Raw genomic sequence first — 21,221 nt, 5'->3', positions numbered from 1 at the left:
GGTGGAGGGCAGGTGGCGGTGTCATAGCGGCGGGACCTCTCTCTATTCACCGGCTCGTTTTGTGGCTGTTAGAGTGGCTATTTTTGGTGGTGGTGGTGATGATTGCTGATGTGACGGGTGTGCTGATGAAAGTGGTGATGATGGTTAAATGTGTAGTTGGTGTTTTGATGGTAATTTTGGTGGTGGTGGTGATGGTGGTGGTGTATTAAGTGTGGGGGAAGGTGGCGATGACTAAGTGGGGATTGTGGTTGTGGTGGCGATGGTGGTGATGGAGGTATTGGTTTTGGTGTAAGTGGTGGTGGTGGTTGTATAAATGGGGATTGTGGTGATAGTGAATGGAAGTAACTTGGTGATAGTGGTGTATAGTGGTCCTAATATCTGTACCAACTGATAGCTTCTGGTATTGCGAGGGTGGCTTTGAACAGCAAGTAAGGTGCGTTTTAGAGGCTGTCTATTTTACGTGTAGTTCTTATGCTATTGATTCTTAAGGATTACTTCAAGGCAAAGGACCCATTCTTTGCTATAGCGGGTAGATTTGTATTTACAGAAACGCCATTTGGTGCTCACTCCGGTGTGGGTGATGGTTAACTCCTCAGCCAATAGGAATTAACCGGAAGGTGTGTAGAGGCAAGATGGGAACTTTCAATGCTGGGGACATTTGTGTGTGTGTGTGTGTGTGTGTGTGTGTGTGTGTGAGAGAGAGAGAGAGAGAGAGAGAGAGAGAGAGAGAGAGAGAGAGAGAGAGAGAGAGAGAGAGAGAGAGAGAGAGAGAGAGAGAGAGAGAGAGAGAGAGAGAGAGAGAGAGAGAGAGAGAGAGAGAATGCTGAGACTTTGAGTAAATATTTTATATAGCTAGCTCCCTTCTACCAAATATATCGATAGTCAATTTTACCACCCACACGCACGCCCACACCCACACACCCACACCCACACCCCACACGCACACCCACACCCACACATACTCCCGCACACCTACACCCACATACACACACACGCTCTCTCTGCCTCCCTCCCCCTCCCCCACACCTTGGACTTTCCAGGCTTCACTTGGATAATCCGGTGCATATCCTCTTACTTTGTGCTTTTTGACAGGAGCACATTTTCTCTGTTCTAGTTCTCTTATTTTATTTGCTATAACGGGCGTGTACATTTTCAAACGAAGGATGCCCTGTGGTGAAGAGGAAAACTACTGCTTTACAAAATTATTAATGCCATTTCTCTTAGTAGTGAGTGTAGATTATGAGATATTAGTGAAGATCCTTTATTATTTGTTTAAACATGCTACAATTTTCAACATTTAGTATAGGTTTGTTAGTCAGCATTGGTATGAGCTGTGTCTCGGCTGTAGTAATTTAATAATCCAGAAAGTTTCACACACACACACACACACACACACACACACACACACACACACACACACACACACACACACACACACATAAATTTATTTTTATATAAGCCCTCTTTGTTTCATTTTGAGAGAATAGCTACACGGAGGACGAGCCATAACTTTGATCTATAAAAATTTCGTTACATTGGATATTTTATTTTTATTTGAGAGAGAGAGAGAGAGAGAGAGAGAGAGAGAGAGAGAGAGAGAGAGAGAGAGAGAGAGAGAGAGAGAGAGAGAGAGAGAGAGAGAGAGAGAGAGAGAGAGAGAGAGAGAGAGAGAGAGAGAGAATTACTCTGGAGACAGAATGGGCACACTTAAGTTCCCCATTTCCCTAATAAGTGCCATAATTGTCTCTAGAGGAACATAGGTAGAGGTGCCGCCGTTCTATAATGAACTTTGCTACAAAAAGGTAAAATACTTTTCTGAAAATAATGACGTGGAATGAAGTGCCCACATTAATGCGTCTGTTTGGTTTGTGGGACATTGTTGGTGTGACAAAGATGAATTGGTGTAATCTGTTAAAGGTATTTCGTTTTGACACAAGCATGGGTGAAACAATCAGTTTAGATTTATTTTCACCGGTAGGACCGACCCACTCTACTCCTGCAAAGTGGCACCGTCAGATCTGCTTGCATCGCAGTGCCCAAGGATAAGTGCAGTGACGGTGTGACACGCCTGCGACACTTGTGCAGAGTGAAGGTGTTTTTGAATTGATGTTCCTTGTATGTCAGACGCAGACTGCATACTACATACACTCTGTCGCCGTTAAACATGCACACAACTTATCGGCCAAAGATAAGTGCCAGCAGGAACTTGTAGTGGGCTCACTCTTCTTGCTCTTCTTACTGCATTTCCTTCAACGATTGGCAGATCTATACGAATATCCATCTATTTTTAAAGTAATTTGTCGAAGGAAGTAGCCTCACCTGCACATAGTTTATTTTGAGGATCCAGTCGTCGGAGTCGTCCTCGTGCAGCGCCCTGAACCGCTGGTCAGACGTGTAGGTGTAGCGGCCCACCGTCAGCAGGTGGATGTCCCGGTGCCGGATCCACGACACCTGGAATTTAGGGAGGAGGAGGGAGGGGTTAAGGCGGGGACTAATGCGTCTCATTAAAACACTAATAGCGCCCAGATGAGGCAAGCCTACCAGGGGTCTAGTCTAGGCTTGGGCGTCCCTTCCCTCGTTACCGTTTTCGCCGTTATCAAAAATGTAAAATAACGAGGAGAGGGACAGACTAAGTAGTGGGAATTAAGGCTGTCTGGTAATGATGAAGTGGACGCTGGCTGTTCTTATGTAGTCTGCCACTGTTTTTATCTCATTATGGCTAAGAGGGATCCAGCCAGAGTAATATGCTGCACTGTAATTTTAATCTCGGTGTTATCAATTATGAGGACTCTAGGCTTGGTAGGCTTTTCTCAGACTCACAGTCCAACCCCTCATACATTAACCACCACTACCATTGCCGATACCTTTCCTGGGCTCGCGCCGGCCACCACATAAAGGCACTCCATGCCTAAGAGCGAGCTGTGCATGGGAGTATTAATGACTTCAATACCGAGCACTCGTGTAATGGTGCATTTACTCTTCAGAGCCACCACAATCACGCGCTCAAAAGGTTATTATTAATATTCTCAGTAACGTACAGAACCTTTCAATTCAAAGAGCCTGGCGACTCACAAGTGCCGTCCCTTACTCTTTTCTGCCGTTCCTTACTCTTTTCCGCCGTCCCTTACTCTTTTCCGCCCGTGCTGACGCTGGCCACTAATAGCTTTCAATCCCCTCCTGGCACTAGTCCCATGTTACACGTGTCAGGGAGGAGCTTAATGTGTCGATGTGTGGAGTGTAGGTGTCGGCGTGAGGACAATGTTGGACCATGTTGTTTCAATGTTCTGATGTCTTGTTGGGAAAGTTTTGTCGTTTCTTGTTTGGCAAGCTTTGTCGATTGCTCCATTTAGTAAGGCGTTATTCTCTTGCTCTAATGCTGTCATGTCTATTAGGGAAGTGTTTTCTCTCCCGCATGATGTTTTGTTCGTTTCTTAATAAGTATTGTTGAGTTGGTCCAGTATTGTTCTGTACAGCGTTAAAAGTATTATTGCATCTGCTTTGCTTTGCTGCTGCCTTGGGTAGTGTTGGTCTGCTTTGTTGGGGCAGTGTTACTTTGTCTTGTTGCCGAAGTGTTTCCTGTGTTACTGCCCGAGTGTTGCATTGCCACATTATGGAAACAGGCATTGCTCATTTGCGTCAGTGTTGTATTGTCGGGGAGGCTGTAACTGTTCAATACCTCGACTCCTGGGTTTGTGTTGCGGGTGAAATGCGATAGTCTTGTGTGTGCTACTTAAGCCAATGTGTGTGTGTGTGTGTGTGTGTGTGTGTGTGTGTGTGTGTGTGTGTGGTTTTGATGGCAGCAAAGTAATAGCTCCTTTTTTTTGGTGAATTGAAACCAACCAATACCTGACACACAGATGGGCGCCAGGAGTTTTTGTTGAAATTGGTGGACGTATACAGGCAGAGTTGTTGTTTTGTTGCTGTTGTTGTTGTTGTTGTTGCCGCTATCAAATTCATGGAATATGCCGCGAGCCGAACAAACAGAGCATAATGTTTTTCCGGATCACATATATTCTCGTCGAAAAGTGAGAACGCGTGTGTGTTATTTTGGTGAATAGTTTCCGGCTTCCTTGAAATGTGTTATTGCTGAACAAAAACAAATTGGCGCTAATGTGGCAGCAATCCCTGTCATTTGCGTTGCCGGCCGTTACGAATCCGTGTTCATTTATCCGCGGGTAGTTTTTAGCGTCAGATATTCTATTCGCCATTTGTACATCACCATTCAAACACTCGCCCGGAAAGGCTCCCAAATGGGCTCCAATGAGTGTTGCCGATATTGGAAAGCGGGCGGGGAGATTGCCTGGAAAATTACACAACTTATGGAAGAGTGAATTGCAAGGCCTGGGAACATACTGAAATCGTTTCGTTTCCGTGCGCGCTTCTAAGACTCCCATCACACCTCTGCTCTTGCTTGTGAACACTGCAGCCGTTAATAAATGATAAAGTAAATTCGAGCGTGCAGGGGGGATTGCGCGGAAAATTGAAAACACAAGGAGTGAATTGCAGGACGAGGAAAACCATTGAATCTAGGACGACTGCTCCGTCCATGCTCTTGCTTCTGAAAACTGAGGCGTGTATGTATGTAAGATTGTTTAGAAAATGAAACATCGTAAGAGCGAGCAGACTGTTTTTTTTTCGTATGTGAAGTGAAGAATATGTCTTTGTTTAGACTTGTTTATTATCCCTTCATAGGCAACTCACTCTTCGGATAAGAATAATTTAGTGAGTTGGCAATACTTCAGTGCTTTCGGGTCACTCACGGTCTTGTTGATATTGTGGATGTTGTTTTCGTAATTTCCGCATACAAGTGTTTAAAGGCGATGACGTGAAGTGTTCATGTATCACGTCAGGTTAGCTATGGAAACTGTGTGAAATTGTGCGGTAACTCAAGAGAAGTGAAATACGATATCTATGCCACGCACATTCTCTTGTTGTTGTATAAAAAAGCAGATGAGGATATAACAAAAAAAACACCTCGCATTTACGTTGTGTAGTGTACAGACAAAAACTTATGACTCCGTTCGTAAAGTCAAGGAAGAAAAGTATATAAAAAGCATTGACCGCATTATTGTTGATGCTATAGAGGTAGCAGGTGAGGATAAATAAACACATTACATCTAGGCAGTATACGGAGTTAACATTGTGACATGGAAGTGATGTATATTATAAAGAACACTCACCGTTTTGTTGTTGATGTTGTGGACGCGGCAGTTGAGGATGGCCGGGCGGTCAGCGAGTGCCGTGACGTCACCAGAGTGTGCGGGGTCCAGCTGGGGCGGTGGGGGCGGGGGCAGGGTGGGCTGTGACCCGTCCAGCAATGGTGGTCCGCGGTGACCCTCCCGGATGTGGCCCCGACCTGCCGCGACCGCACAGGAAAAAGGAAGAAAAAAATAAAATGAAAAGAAATGTTGGAATGATTTAAAATGGATAGATAAATAGATAGACAGATAGACAGACAGATAGATAGATAGATAGACAGATAGATAGATAGATAGATAGATAGATAGATAGATAGATAGATAGAGAGAGAGAGAGAGAGAGAGAGAGAGAGAGAGAGAGAGAGAGAGAGAGAGAGAGAGAGAGAGAGAGAGAGAGAGAGAGAGAGAGAGAGAGAGAGAGAGAGAGAGAGAGAGAGAGAGGCTGCCTGAACAAAACAAGATATTAAGTTGTCCCGTTTTTTCTTTATTTATCTCTGCGACAAACACTGTCATATAACCCTGAGCCTGGCTTTAGCGAGACCTCCTGACCCTGCCGCACGTGTTTTGGTGTGTGTGTGTGTGTGTGTGTGTGTGTGTGTGTGTGTGTGTGTGTGTGTGTGTGTGTGTGTGTGTGTCTGTTTGTCTGTCTGTCTGTCTGTCTGTCTGGTGTGTGTCTGTCTGTCTGTCTGTCTGTCTGTCTGTTTGTCTGTGTGTGTGTGTGTGTGTTTGTGTGTGTTTGGTCAGATTGGGCAAAGGTCACGTTAAATGTATGTGTTATGCTTTTATGCGTGCATGTGAAGTGTTTCCAAAGTGTTACATGAATAAAACAGATATGACACTTACCCCAAACTGTTGTGAAATTTATTACAGGTGAAAAGTCATAACAAATTTAAATATATATTAAAGCAGAAGATAAAAAGTGTGTTCATTTGTGATCTATAGTGATTCAACAAAACAAACCCACACACACGGCGCACGGAGGCATGGGGATCATATACGCTTCTCATGGAGTGTTTCTTTTAAATGACTCTGACGATATTATTGGGTACTCTCGTGATGTTATCTGAAAAGGCTCTGGGAAGTGAAGTGAAATTGACCCCTCTTTCGGCCACCTCTTTGGATTATTTTTTAGGAGCAGCGAGTAGCGTTTTTTTTTATTGTTTCCTTTTTTTGTGCCCTTGAGCTGTCTCCTTTGTTGTAAAAAAAACAAAAAACATGTCAAGCTCAAGTGCGCTAATCGTTAAGTGGGTCAACACCGAACCCATTTCGCAATCGACTCAAGTTGCAGTTCGCATTACATAGGTACTGCCAACTGCTGTAAAATTATAAGTACCGTAGGGCAGCTAAGATAAAATTTCAGTCTTATTTCGGAAGGGGGACCTGGGAGCCATAGTAATCATAAGTAGGCCTGTCCTACCCACAGCCAACCGGTTGTGTTTTCCATGCGGCCACGCACAAGGGTGGATGAGAGGAAGCGGAGACCAGACATCCATCCATCTATGCCATCTACCGTCCTCATTCATTCATCCATCCATCTAGCCAGACAGTCAACCAGTCAGTCATCAGCTACTCATCCATCAATCCAGCTATCCAGCCAGCCAGCCAAATACCGCCTTTTCATCCAGACAGTCAGCAAGCCAGTCATCTATCGTCCTCTCTTTCATCTATTCAGTCAGCCATCCAGTTAGCCAGCCAGCCAGCCAGCTTTCCATCGTTCTCTCATTCATCCATTTAGTCAGCCAGCCAGCCAGCCATCTATCGTCCATTCAACCTTCCATCCAGTCAGCCATCTAGTCAGCCAGCCAGCCAGTTTTCCATCGTTCTCTCATTCATCCATTTTAGTCAGCCAGCCAGCCAACTATCGTCCATTCAATCTTCCATCCAGTCAGTCAGTCAGTCAGTCCGCCAGCCAGCTTCCCATCGTTCTTTCTTTCATCCATTTAGTCAGCCATCCATCCATCTATCGTCCATTCGACCTTCCATCCAGTCAGTCAGTCCGGTATCCAGTCATTGTGCCAGGGGAAACACGGTTACTGGCGACGGTGTAAACACGTTCCAAGGCTATTGTTGGAAATATCACGGAGCCGCTGTCCCGCCGGTGTGCCCTTTTGTCTGGCGGCGTGTCCTTGAGCGCTCCGTCGGCCTGCATGTTTGCGTTTCCCTCCGTGCATGTGTTCGTACGATTGCCCCGCCTCTTTGTTATCGCTGCCGCCGTCCTCCTGAGAATATCCCTTTGTGTTGTTTTCCTCACCTGTATCATCTCTATTTTCCTCGGTAAATTGTGTTTCTTTGTTTTTGAAGATTACTTTCCATATACCTCTGTCTTTTTCCCCTCCGGCGTGTCTTTCTCTGTTTTGGTCTTTGTTTCTCAGTTTTCGTTTCTCTCTCTCTCTCTCTCTCTCTCTCTCTCTCTCTCTCTCTCTCTCTCTCTCTCTCTCTCTCTCTCTCTCTCTCTCTCTCTCTCTCTCTCTCTCTCTCTCTCTCTCTCTCTCTCTCTCATCTTCCCCTTTGTTCTTCCCCTCATCTCCTCGCTCCCCTCTCGGCTCATCGCCACAGGGTCGGTCTCATCTCCTCTTCACTTTCATTTACCTTCATCAGTTTCCGCCTCCGCCTCTTCCCCTCCCTTATCGTCCATACCCCTTGTTTGCCGCTTCCCCTCGGCCTCATCTCCTTTATGTTCGCTCCTTTTTTCATCTTCCTCCTCTCACAGCTTCTTTCTTTCGTTTATCCCTCCCGGATTCCTCGCGAGATGAGAGGAAGATGCTTAGTAGTGAAGTGGATTATAGAAGGAAAGGTTAATAAAGGTTCACGATTCAGGCATCCTCTCAGCACGGTATACAAGTCTTAACTCGCAGGGAGGTTTTTTTGCTGGTTTAATCTCCAAAGGTTATCGCTTCGCCCCTTCAGAGACGTGGGTACAGGGGCTTAGTGTTCCTTAAGCTTCTTACACCGGGTGGCTTAGTGTACAGAGGAAGGGTTTGGCGTCTTGTTTTGTAGGGGGTGATTGCACATATTCAAGGACCACGGGCTTCCGTAAATCAGACCGTGTTCAGTAAGCTCTTGTATGTAGTCGATAGTCATGGTTTACACACACACACACACACACACACACACACACACACACACACACACACACACACACACACACACGTTTCGCTTCCACATGTATTCTATAGGCAAATGAAATGCTCGTGATTCTTTTCTCCATAAATTCCTTGTCAGTGGATTTTCAAAACTGTCGAGGCAGAAGCCGCGTTGTAGAGAGCGCTCTGCACCCCCACCCTTTATGGATACACATTTGAGGGCGCTTTCGGGAATTAACACGTTTCGGATCACCATGCAAGCTCTTTTCAGTCGTGTGCAGCACGAGGCTTTGCAAACTGACAAACATCGCCCATACTGATATTTTTTCACTGTGCAGTTTTGGGTTTTGTTCCCGTGGAATACACTATTTGCTTTCATTACAATGATCTGTAAAAAATGTCTCCCGGTGCATTTTTGTTTCTATTCCTTTTGAACAGACCAGTTTTATATTATTGTAACCTGTAAAACACGGTCTATAACAGCTGTTATAACGACGCGCCCATTTTTCTGATCGTGACCAAACTTGCTGGTCAGGTGCCAGGCATGGCTTCCTAACGAGGCGTCTCCCCTCTCTCTGCTGGGGATGGTCCGACGTGTGAAAGAAAAGCCTGACTCGACTGTATTCAGAGGAGCGAACAATCCTTTGATCCAGGAGAGGAAACAGACTGACTTTTTTGGGGACAAAAATGTGGATTTCTTTCGTCTCGAGATGAAATTTCTGAATTTGTTGATGCTGCAGAGCCACGCAGTGCGGTGCAGATTTTGCTCTCAGGATCACACGAGCTGGTTTTGGTGTTGGAAACATTAATGTAGTTGTTTCAGGAGTTATGTGTTCCATGGAAGGCGAAGGGCAACAAAGTGTTGTCACTTCATGTTTCAGAAGCTGTCGAACATCAATAACTGCGCCGGGCCTTTGTGCGTGTATGTTTTCTGAAGGGCTGTGAGAAATGTTCATATAAGTGATGAACGGCGGAATGCACAGGCACCCAGACAACGTTGCTCACCTTAAACGACTGAACAGAAAATGAACGAGATGCAGAGAGGATGGTGCATGTTTTAGATTGTTTTCTTTGACAAATGGTGAAAATTTGCTCAACATTCCATACACACAAAAAAAGTCAAGATGTGTGTGTGTGTGTGTGTGTGTGTGTGTGTGTGTGTGTGTGTGTGTGTGTGTGTGTGTGTGTGTGAGTGTGTGTCACTTACAGCCGCTGCCCCAGAATACCTTCACGCTGTCAATTACAGGCCCGCCCTTTATGTGTGTGTTGTGTGGAGGAAGGTCGTGGGTGGCGGCGCCTCGTTACCGTGACGGACACCCCACAAGTAGCGTCTACTTTATTATAATGTTGCTGTACGTTGCGTTCTCCCGCAGCGTTTTCCTCGAACACACATTTTTGTATTCATAGTAAGAGGATGCAGACCAAGAGCTTAAACAAAACAACAGAGAAAAGCACCTGCCAGCCTCATGCTGTTTCTACAAAGAAGACTGAAAAAGATACGAAAGGATTTTCAAATCTGTTTTTTAGCGCGCGTTTATGCTTTTCTTTCGAAAGGCTTCTGACTATGTGAGTTCAAATCATGTTAACCTTAGCTAAAATGAGAATATCATGGCTTATATTCAGTATTCAAGACACGTAGGTTTGTTCGGTGTGAGACATTATTAATTTTGACTGACTCGGTGCAGCATGATACATTGATACATGTGTGTGCGAGTTGGTTCTTATTCACTCTCTGCTATAAACGTTATGTAAATCTATTTAGCAAAGTACATCTTTAATGCTACAGTTACGTAACAGATTAATGATCTGAAATACTCTGACTAATTCAATGGAAAGTAAGATTAACTTGTAATGGAGTAAAGACACCCTTACTTACTTTTATAAGAAACGAACATTTCCGTAGGCACTCTGACACACACACACACACACACACACACACACACACACACACACACACACAGACGATAGAATATTTGGTTCGGTTTAATTGAGTTCAGTGAGTGAGTATTTTCTCCTCAAATTCTTTTGTTTCTCATGCACACACATCGCTCCCTTGGTAAATTGGAAAAAGGTCTAGCGTCGCTCAGACCGAAAGGTTTTTCCACTGACAAGGACTCGTTACTGTCGCCCCTTTCTATATGATGGATTAGGGGGGGGCTGGCTGGCTTGTGATATCCCAGCAGTACCCATAGACTTCCAAAGCTCTCCGGGAGGGTACTTTCTGGCGATTACTAGTCCAGCAAATGATCAGGACGTGGGTAATTTTACACACACACACACACACACACACACACACACACACACACACACACACACACACACACACACACACACACACACACACACACACACACACACACACACACACACACGGACGATAGAATATTTGGTTCGGTTTAATTGAGTTCAGTGAGTTAGTATTTTCTCCTCAAATTCTTTTGTTTCTCAGTCCCAGATTGTTTGGGTACGAGAGAGAGAGAGAGAGAGAGAGAGAGAGAGAGAGAGAGAGAGAGAGAGAGAGAGAGCTCCACCTCCTCATTTTCCGCCTCCTCTCCCCATTTTCTGCCTCCCTCCTCCTTCTTTCCTCCTTCTTTCCTCCTCCTCCTCCTTTCCTCCTCCTCCTTCTTTCCTCCTCCTCCTTCTTTCCTCCTCCTCCTCCTCCTCCTCCTTTCCTCCTCCTCCTTCTTTCCTCCTACTCCTTCTTTCCTCCTACTCCTCTTCCTTTCCTCCTCCTCATTTCCTCCTCCTTCTCGTCTTTAAATTTCAGTGGTGCTTGCCAAGGTCAGTCTCTAGGCCTCGGACCCTCACTTTTTCTGCGCGAGTCTTAAACATTTCGGTGTTGTTGTCGTCGGTGTCCGGCTCCTGTTGTGAATGCTTGTTTTTCTTCAGTTTTTGCTTTTGGTCTCTCTCTCTCTCTCTCTCTCTCTCTCTCTCTCTCTCTCTCTCTCTCTCTCTCTCTCTCTCTCTCTCTCTCTCTCTCTCTCTCTCTCTCTCTCTCTCTCTCTCTCTCTCTCTCTCTCTCTCTCTCTCATATATATAAATAATAATAATAATAATAATAATAATAATAATAATAATAATAATAATAATAATAATAATAATAATAATAATAGAGGTAATAGTATATTTATGAAAATATTGATATTACTACTGCTACTACTACTACTACTACTACTACTAATGATAAAAATGATAATAGTAATACCAACAGTGATAAACTAGTCAAAGTCGCCTGCAAATAGTGCTCGGTCTCCAGCGAATTGAACGCCCGAGCCTTGGACACCAGTGAGGAGAGGCTGCATCACATATTAGTGCAGTGCAAATGTGCCAAGTGTGAGCCTGTTTGCCGGCCTGGTTTGTCTCCCCAGCAATGCCTATAACAACGTGAAACAAACGGCCGACTCGTGCTGGTTACGCGACCGCTGGACTGCTATTAAGGGGAGCTACTGTTCAGTGTGTTTGGATATTACAGGCTCATAGTATTGCAGCAACGATTTGCCATTGTATGCACTGCCGTCTTAACCCGAGACATAATGTAGGCTCAGGTTTACTACAGTGGTTTTAGTTGTTTGTTTTGTGATTACCTGTTTGTGTCATGATATAGGAGAGACTTACATTAACGTAGTTTTGAAATATGCGAATGTGTGTGTGTGTCCGTGTGTGTGTGTGTGTGTGTGTGTGTGTGTGTGTGTGTGTGTGTGTGTGTGTGTGTGTGTGTGTGTGTGTTGCGCTGAGGCACTAGCTCTCGAGCCTTAATTACTGTTTGGTTGACTCGCTGCCGTGACACCCCAACCTCGCCTTCACTAACCTGCACAGAACAACGTGAAGAACACCACTGTTGCCACCGTGGACCCATGTCTGGTGTGGCTAGGCGGCGACGGTGGAGCGGGGCGGGGCTGCTGAGGGTGGCGTGGGGAGGGTGTGGGTGAGGCTGAGGAGGTGGCCGCCCGTCCGTCCTGTCCTCCTCGTCCTCTCGGCTCTCCTGATAACTCCCTCATCTTCCACCATTCTCGACTGCCGGTGGAGGGCTGCAGGAGGCCGCTGAATGCCTACATACCTGAACCCTTGCTGTGGTGAGGCTGGTCAGTGTGTGTTGCGTTTTTACCACTGCCTCCCCCACCACCACCTCCACCTCCCCGCTGCAGGTTCAGAGGGAGTAGACGCCCTTGCTGCCTGCAGGTGGACAGTGATTATGCGTGGTCAAGTATGAGTCTCAGGTTTAAGTCTTGTTGAGCTCCATTTGGTGTGATTTATATTTAGTTTGACACACAACTTTCTAGTTACTGAGTTTTATTTTCAATATATAGGTTCATTCACTGCCGTTGTATATCTTCTTTCTTTCAATGTATAGTTTTTTTTGTGAGTGTTGAATTGTCAGTGGACTTCACTTTGTTTGGAAAACGTATTTTCGTTGAAGATTCTATTGTTCTGTCCAGCATATCCGTGGTCACATCACTACATCTCCTTCATCATTCATGGCACACACGGACACACAATGCTCCTCATGTCCCGCCTCGATTGCGTCGGCTCACGGGGATGCGGGGAGGCCGTTTGTTTACATATAGAGAGGAATTTCCCTGAAAGAAAAAGAAATGACGTTCATACACTATCGCACACACACCATGGCTCCCACACCATCACGCACACACCATCGCACACACACCAACACGCACACGCCATCGGTCACACACCATCACACACACACGCTCCCACACCGACGTCCACAAACTGACAATTTTCCTTGCAGTGTTCAGGGCCAACCGCCGGGCTTGCTGGGGCGACGACGTTGGCCACAAATTCGTAGACTCGTTCTGGAAAAGAAAGGGACATTGCGTTAAGATTTTATCACATTATAGAAGTTACGGGATTATGGAAATGGGGTCCCCCTGCTCCCCTACTGTCCCTCCTCCTCTTTCCATGTAGCGCTTGTCAAGGAAACTGTGCTGGCGGTGACTTGCCGCTGATCATGGCTGAATGCTAGTAGTGGGTGGGTGTTGGGGGGGGGGGGGGGCGTGAGGGGCTGCAAGCGGTGTGTCCCCATGGAAATCTTTGCACAGTGGCGGGGCGCGGGTGTGAAGGCTTGCTGTCGTTACGCTTGGTCGCTAAACTCGTAACTGGCTACAGATATTCATACATAGAGGCAAACTTGGATATGTATACGTTTGCAGGATAGCGTGTATGGATTTCAGATAGTGTAGTAGTAGTAGTAGTAGTAGTAGTAGTAGTAGTAGTGGTGGTAGTAGAAGTAAAAATAATAGCAGTAACCTTTTCTTTATATCCAAATAAAGAATCTACTGGATTATTCAGATCACTTTTATTGCTGCCTTTTATTTTCAGCGTAAATTGGATGCTATGTTACAGTGTCTGCGTTTCCGCTAATTGAGGTGCGTCCTTTTTTATGTGAAAGAGTCGGTGCATAACTTTCCGGCGGTGGTTAGTTTTAACGAGCCGCGTGTGTTGTCTGTGGTCTGCCGGGACTCGTGCCTGCGTCATGCCCGGGAAAGGGATGAAAAGTTAAAATATGCAAGTAGTGTATAGCTCCTCTTTGTGCGGTGGATGAAGACGTGAATTGTCAAGTGTGAAAAGTGAAAGAAGGACGCATCATGTCTCTCGTGCCGGGAAAAAGATGAAGGTTCGTTGATGGTTGTAGTGTGTATCTCGTGATAGCGTGGCGTGTGGAATAATGAGGCTTAAAGAATGGCGCATCATGCCTTCATTATGCCCGGAATAAAGATAAAAGTTAGTGGACGGATGTTGTGTGTAAGCTGTGTGTCTGTCGGGGCGATGTAGTGGTCTGTGACAGGAAACAAAATATGTGTGTAGTGCAAGTAATTAATGTGACAGTTTATTCAGTGTAATGAACATACTCATTATAAAGTTCATTTTGGGAGGCGATGGCCGGGTAGTCAGCACGCGGACGTGGTGATCCAGAGGGCATGGGTTCGAGTCCCGCCGAAAGCATCTAACAATTTTCAACCATCGCTGAGTGGTGGAATATTACCCACATGCTGTCCAATCAACGTTGAAACTTAAGTGACTTGTACTGGGGCCGTCCACTACTACTACTACTACTACTACTACTACTACTACTACTACTACCAACAAATTTGTATCTTTCCTCCTCCTCCTCCTCCTCCTCCTCCTCCTCCTTCTCCTCCTCCTCCTGCTCCTCTTCCTCCACATCATTGTCTCCGGGATTCTTCCGAGAATCAACGCCTTCACAGGCTTCCACAGAAAGGCGTCAAACATCAACAACAGACTGAAGCACCTCTGTCAGGACGAGGAAGTTTCGTTCGCAACTGTGTGGGATCATTTCTTTGACAACCCCGACCTTTTCCGTCCTGACGGTCTTCACCTCAATGCGATTGGCTCAGCACGGCTTGGTAGGCTGCTGAACGAGGAAGTACTTTTGTACTCAAAAAACTCCGAGCGCGGGAGGGGCACCAAAGTATCGTAAACAACCAACCAGTAGAGCCCGCCCATCATACACCAACGCCCCCAACAGAAAACACACGCAGACACCGGACTACTGTGCCTCGAAGCACTGAAGTCAAGAAGGACATTTCTGTCCTATACACCAACGCGCGGAGCTTAATACCCAAACGGGATGAGTTACTTGCCTACGTTGACGTAGAAAGTCCGGACGTGATTGCCATCACCGAAACGTGGGCCACCTCTGACCACCTAATGACCGAATTCTCAATTCCAGGCTACGAGAGCTTCTACAAAAACAGACTTCACAAGAAAGGAGGAGGTGTTATCTGTTACGTCAAGAACAAATACCCTGCCGTGGAAGTAACCAAAAGGGACTCAGAGAAATATGACACAGTATATGTTGAGCTGGAGACTAGCAAGCACAACAAAATAACGATTGGAACCGTTTACAGACTTCCAAAGCAACAAGAAGCGGACGACGAAGCGCTGTACGAAGAAATCCACACCGTAACGCAAAACAAACAATCAGTCATTATCGGGGACTTTAACTGTGCCAACATTGACTGGACCACGATGATTGGAGATCGGGAGGGTAACAGATTGGTCGAAATGTTAGAAGACACTTTTCTTACTCAGATTGTTACCCAACCGACGAGGGAAAATAACATATTAGACCTAGTACTCGTGAGTGATTCAGATCTCACACGTGAATGTCAAGTCGGCGAAAAGCTGGATGGTTGCGACCATCACCTAATCCGCCTAAATATCAGAACAGACCATGAACTCACCGAAAACACGTCCAAGATTCCAGACTACAAAAGAGCCAATTTTAATTTCGCTCGTGAGCTGCTAACCCAGACAACTTGGGAACACATGACCTACACTCCTGTGGACGGAGCGTGGAATGGCTTCAAGAACAAACTCCTGGAGGTAGAGAGAACAACTGTTCCCATGAAGACAAGGAGAACAAATAATGCCACAAGCCCACCATGGATGACTACCCAGGTTCGACGGGCGATTAATTTAAAGAAGAGAAAATACAACTCGCTCAAAGAAAACGGCACTGACGAGGCCCGCGAACAATACCATCAAAGCCTCAGAGCTTGCAGAACACTCATTCGCCAGCGTAAACGCGACTATGAAAAGCAAATTGCACGCGAAGCCATGTCCAACCCGAAAAAGTTCTTCACGTATATAAGAACCAAAAAGAAGACAAAAACCAATATCGGTCCCCTAAAAGATGAAAGTGACGTACTAACACAGGACAGTAGACAAATGGTCGAAATCCTAAACAGAAACTTCGCGTCTGTGTTCACGGTCGAGAATACCCAGTCCGTACCCGAGAGCCCTACCCCACCGATGGGAATCACTCCCATAGAAATTGGCACAATCGACGAACGGGATGTGAAAAGTACCTAGACAAACTCGAGACAAACAAGTCCACCGGACCCGACGACTTGTCACCCAGGCTGCTCAAGGAACTCAAGCAGCAAATCCTCAAGCCACTCACCACCATCTACAATCTGTCACTACAACAAAACAAAGTCCCAAAAGACTGGAAACAAGCGAATGTAACTCCGATCTACAAAAAGGGAGACAAAAGTGTGGCCCTAAACTACAGACCAATCAGCCTGACCTCTGTGGCGGGAAAAATCCTCGAGAAGATCATCAGAGACAAACTCGTTAGGTTCCTTGAAGACAACAACATCATTTCCGATGCTCAGCACGGTTTCAGGAACAAGCGCTCATGCTTAACCAATTTATTGGACTTCTTCCAAGGTATCTATGAAAACTGGGATAATCATATCCCCAGCGATGTTATATATCTAGACTTTCAGAAAGCCTTTGACAAAGTGCCACACGAAAGACTCCTCAAGAAACTCAAGTCGGCGGGATTAGGCTGCAATCTGACAGCGTGGATCAAAGACTGGCTCACTGGAAGAAAACAACGAGTTGTACTCAACGGACAGGCCTCCGAGTGGCTCCCGGTCACAAGTGGAGTGCCACAGGGGTCAGTGCTGGGACCCATACTTTTCATCATATATATCAACGACCTAGAACTAGGATTGAAATCCAATCTTTCAAAATTTGCCGACGACACAAAGGTGGGTGGGAAGGCCCTCACAACGGCAGACTGCGAAATTATCCAGAGAGACCTGGACCAGATCACTCGGTGGTCAGAAAAATGGCAGATGTCCTTCAACACTGCCAAATGTAAAGTAATGCATATCGGATCCAGAAACAGCAACCACACATACCACATGGGTGGCGAACCACTACATGTTGTACAAGAGGAAAGAGACCTCGGGGTCACCATCAGCAGTGACTTGAAACAAATAAAACACTGCAAGTCCGCCTGTAAGAAAGCCAATACAATGCTTGGGTTCATATCGAGGAACTTCGAATACAAGACGCCGGGAGTTATGTTATCCTTGTACAATTCGCTGGTAAGGCCCCACCTGGATTACGCCGTGCAATTCTGGTCTCCTAATTACAGGAAAGACATTGAATTACTTGAGAGAGTACAGCGCCGCGCCACGAAGATGATACCATCACTGAGGACGAAGCCCTATGAAGAGCGACTCGAGCGACTCAACCTCTTCACGTTGGAAAAGAGACGCCTGCGGGGAGACATGATACAAGTCTTTAAGTACCTGAACAAGCTCAGCAACGTTGATCACTCCAAACTCTTCACGCTACAAACCAACCTGAGAACAAGAAACAACGGAAAAACAATTCAAGCAAGGCGATGCAATACCGACATCGGCAGGAGTTATTTCTCGAACAGAGTTGTTCGCCACTGGAACAGCCTTCCTGCTGAAGTGGTTAGCGCAGAGACCATCAACTCCTTCAAGAAACGCATTGATCGCCACTTTGCTGCATCGGGAGTGAACTGAACGCTCCCAAGAGTAGATACACAAGTGCTTTAATCCTTCCCTGCAAGCCACTCCTATGGCAAACGGATTGATTGAATCACTGAACGCAGGCAGCCTAGTAATGAGCCAACAGGCTTTCTGCTGCCTGCTAGTCCATGTTTCCATGTTTCCATGTTTCCTCTTCCTCCTCCTCCTCCCCCTCCCCCTCCTCCTCCTCCTTCTTTTGATATTGGTGGCAACTTAACCGACCTACTTCTATAAAGAAATTGTCCCTCGAGAAAATATCCTGTTTGACATCTCGCTCCGCTTAGAAACATAAACACACAAAACGGAGACTCAACACATCTCTTTAAGTGTTTTCCTTGAGTGTGCCCGATCTCCCTCAAAAAAATGTCTGTTTGTTTCTGTGTCTGTTTTTTTTTTTTGCCTGGCTTGGTTTCAATGTCTGTGTTTGTGTCTGTGTGTTAACTTCTCTGTCAGTCTGTCTGTTTTGTCTTTGTCTGGCTTGATTTCTGTGTCTTTGTGTCTCTATGTCCAGCTGTCTGCCTGTCTGTCTGTCTCTTCACTCAATTGATCACTCACTCACTCGGTCACTCACTCATGTGGTCACTCACTCATGCGGTCACACACTCACTCTCTCTCTCTCTCTCTCTCTCTCTCTCTCTCTCTCTCTCTCTCTCTCTCTCTCTCTCTCTCTCTCTCTCTCTCTCTCTCTCTCTCTCTCTCTCTCTCTCTCTCTCTCTCTCTCTCTCTCTCTCTCTCTCCCCCCCATGACCACAAACCCTCCTTTCATTATCTTAAGCCTCCGTTTCTTGAGCTTTTCTCCTCCTTCCGCACTTACTTTAAAGGTAACTGAAGAGGAGAGGAAGGGAAGGAGAATGGAGGAAGGGAAGGAAGGGAAAGGGAAGTAAATTTCAGTCAAGGAAGAAGGCGAGGATGTTTTGAGCGTGGAGAGAGAGAGAGAGAGAGAGAGAGAGAGAGAGAGAGAGAGAGAGAGAGAGAGAGAGAGAGAGAGAGAGAGAGAGAGAGAGAGAGAGAGAGAGATACAGACAGACAGACAGACAGACAGACAATATATATGAAAACACACATACACACATACATACAAACATACAAGCTAGACAATCAGGCACGCTACAGACTTTCCCATAAAAAAAAAAACTTACATAGAGACAGAGAGAAGGAACCCTAAAGCAAAAGTTGTATTGGAATATCAATGTTTTTTTGTATATATTAATGTACCGAGTCACACCCCACCCCACACTACCTTCTCCTATTCTTTTCGCCTCGCCTCCGCTTCCATCCTCCTTTTGTTTGCCGTGTTTATCTTCCTTCCCAAACGCGTTTTAATACCATTCCGTAAAAGTTGCTCGTCTCAGTAATTTCCTCATATCGCTCTGGGACCAAGGAGGAGAAAGATAAGGGGCGGAGAGAAGAAAAGATAAGGGAAGAGAGAAGACGGGGAACAGAGGAGGAGAGGAAAGAGGAGGAAGCGAGAGAGGGAGAGAGAAGACACGGGGAAGAGAGGCGAGAGAGAGAGAGAGAGAGAGAGAGAGAGAGAGAGAGAGAGAGAGAGAGAGAGAGAGAGAGAGAGAGAGAGAGAGAGAGAGAGAGAGAGAGAGAGAGAGAGAGAGAGAGAGAGAGAGAGAGAGCAAAAAAGTGTGCAAGGGGAGGAAAGGAAACTGAGGTTGTTTTCTTTCTATTTTGCCTTTCATGTTTGTTTTTCTCTTTCCTTCTAACAGCTAACACTCCACACCTCCTCCTCCTCCTCCTTCCATGTGTTTGAAAGCCACGGTTCCTGCTTCCTCTCTCTCTCTCTCTCTCTTTCTCTCTCTCTCTCTCTCTCTCTCTCTCTCTCTCTCTCTCTCTCTCTCTCTCTCTCTCTCTCTCTCTCTTTACTTCTCTTCCCCTTCCTTCCTTCCTGTTCCGGTGGTCGTATATCCTCTCCTCCTCCCTTTCCTTCCCTTTCTCTTCTCTCCTTTCCAGTCCTTTTCTCTCTTCTTCACTGCAGTCATCTCGTGTCCTCTCCTCTCTACCCCTTCTTCACACCAACCCACAGAGAGAGAGAGAGAGAGAGAGAGAGAGAGAGAGAGAGAGAGAGAGAGAGAGAGAGAGAGAGAGAGAGAGAGAGAGAGAGAGAGAGATTGATCAATTGAGTGGCCTTCAAAAACGAGGTAATATTCCTTATAAACACTCATTCGTTACTTAGCCAAGAGTCTCCGTCACATCTGCATAATATTAAGGAAATCATTGGGCTGGGAGCGGGGACGGGAATTAGCACTTTATGAGCGTCGTGGGAAGACGGAGAGGCGGGAAGATGAAGGTGAGGGAAGGGACGGACGGGGAGTCGCTGTGATGGACGCCTCTTGCATCACCGTCACGGGTCTTGGCTGCTCCTCATTACGGCGAGGGTCTGGGTGGTGGATGGTCGGTCAGTCAGTCAGTCAGTCAGTTAGTCAGGTAAATTGTTAGTTATTATGAAGTTAGTTACTCAGTCAGTCAGTCCGTCAGTTACTTACTCAGGCAGTCAGTCACTTATTCATTCATTCAGTCAGATAGTTTGTTATTTAGTTTATTGGTCGATTAATCATTCACTAATTCGTTCATTCAGTCAATCCGTCACTCTCACTTATACACATCCATCCTATCAGTAATGTCACTCAGGCAATCAATCAATCAAGTATTTAGTCAGGAAGCTAGGAAGTCAGTCAGTCAGTTAGCCAGCAAGTAAGTAGGTCAACTAGTTTAAGTCAGCCAGTCTGTTAATCAGTCGGTCACTCAAATAGTCTGCCAATCCCACTTCTGAGCCACGAGAGTTACGAGTCTTGTAATTGGAACTGCCACACCGCTCTCGGAATCCTGAGCATGTCGCCTGTGGAGTTAAAAGTTTGAGAATCCTCCCGACGCCTAACGTGGTGCTGGTTGGCTTGAAGCAGAGGCGTTTAGTGCAAGTATGCCAGGACAGAGTAGTGAGACATTGACGGTAGCGGATTACATTTGATTTTGCTTCCCGACTCAATTTGAAATATATACGTTAATGCGACTTGAAGGGTGTTGCTTATTATCTTAAGGTGAGACATGTTACGAGAATCCGTCATACATGGTGTTACCTTTGTCCCAAGAAGTGACATATTGCTTTGCCTTAGATATGATGTTACTTTAATTCAAGTGGAGACATAAACAGCTGTGCATATCAACATTATACACCCTAATTAAAATTCGAAACGCATTAAGCCGTGCCATTAGACTTGATATTGACCCTAAAATCAAGTGGAGACACACAGCTTTTCCTCCTTTGATATAATTTTTTTTACAGCAGCGGAGACAGTGCAAGGGCGTAAAAAAACAAAACAATATGAACAAAAAGCCCGCTACTTACTTAGTTAAGCATGTCGGTGCGAAACAATATACTTCGGGTTAACCTTAGACATGATATTGCTCTTAAATAAACGATCGTGAGATGGAGCAGATACTTAATGAACCACACGTAAGAGTAAAAAATGGATATTATAATGGGCGGGGCAGTAAATTATCGTCGCTTCCATGGATGCGTCAACTTATGGGTGATGGTGAAGCGTTGGAGTAAGCAGACCAGGGCGCTTCATTGCGTGAGTGTCATTGTTTTAGTT

At 45.8% G+C, this 21,221-nt stretch overlaps 1 protein-coding gene across 5 annotated transcripts in view; it reads right to left on the bottom strand.

Moving 5' to 3' along the window:
• LOC127009518 (hemicentin-2-like) overlaps nt 1-21,221 on the bottom strand; it is a 124,827-nt gene that overhangs the window by 31,769 nt on the left and 71,837 nt on the right. For 3 of the 5 annotated variants that reach the window (XM_050882634.1, XM_050882635.1, XM_050882636.1), the window contains 4 exons: nt 13,015-13,092; nt 12,090-12,858; nt 5,181-5,356; nt 2,320-2,451 (listed from right to left, as the gene is read on the bottom strand). In XM_050882634.1, coding sequence (XP_050738591.1) covers nt 2,320-2,451; nt 5,181-5,356; nt 12,090-12,279 — 498 coding nt within the window. In that variant the 5' untranslated portion in view covers nt 12,280-12,858; nt 13,015-13,092. The remainder of the gene's footprint in view (nt 1-2,319; nt 2,452-5,180; nt 5,357-12,089; nt 12,859-13,014; nt 13,093-21,221) is intronic. The other 2 variants (XM_050882637.1, XM_050882638.1) reach the window with 1 other exon arrangement.

Source organism: Eriocheir sinensis, chromosome 41, assembly GCF_024679095.1.
Source record: "Eriocheir sinensis breed Jianghai 21 chromosome 41, ASM2467909v1, whole genome shotgun sequence".
Classification (NCBI taxonomy): Eukaryota; Metazoa; Arthropoda; class Malacostraca; order Decapoda; family Varunidae; genus Eriocheir; species Eriocheir sinensis.
This window is presented reverse-complemented; position numbering and strand designations above follow the sequence as displayed.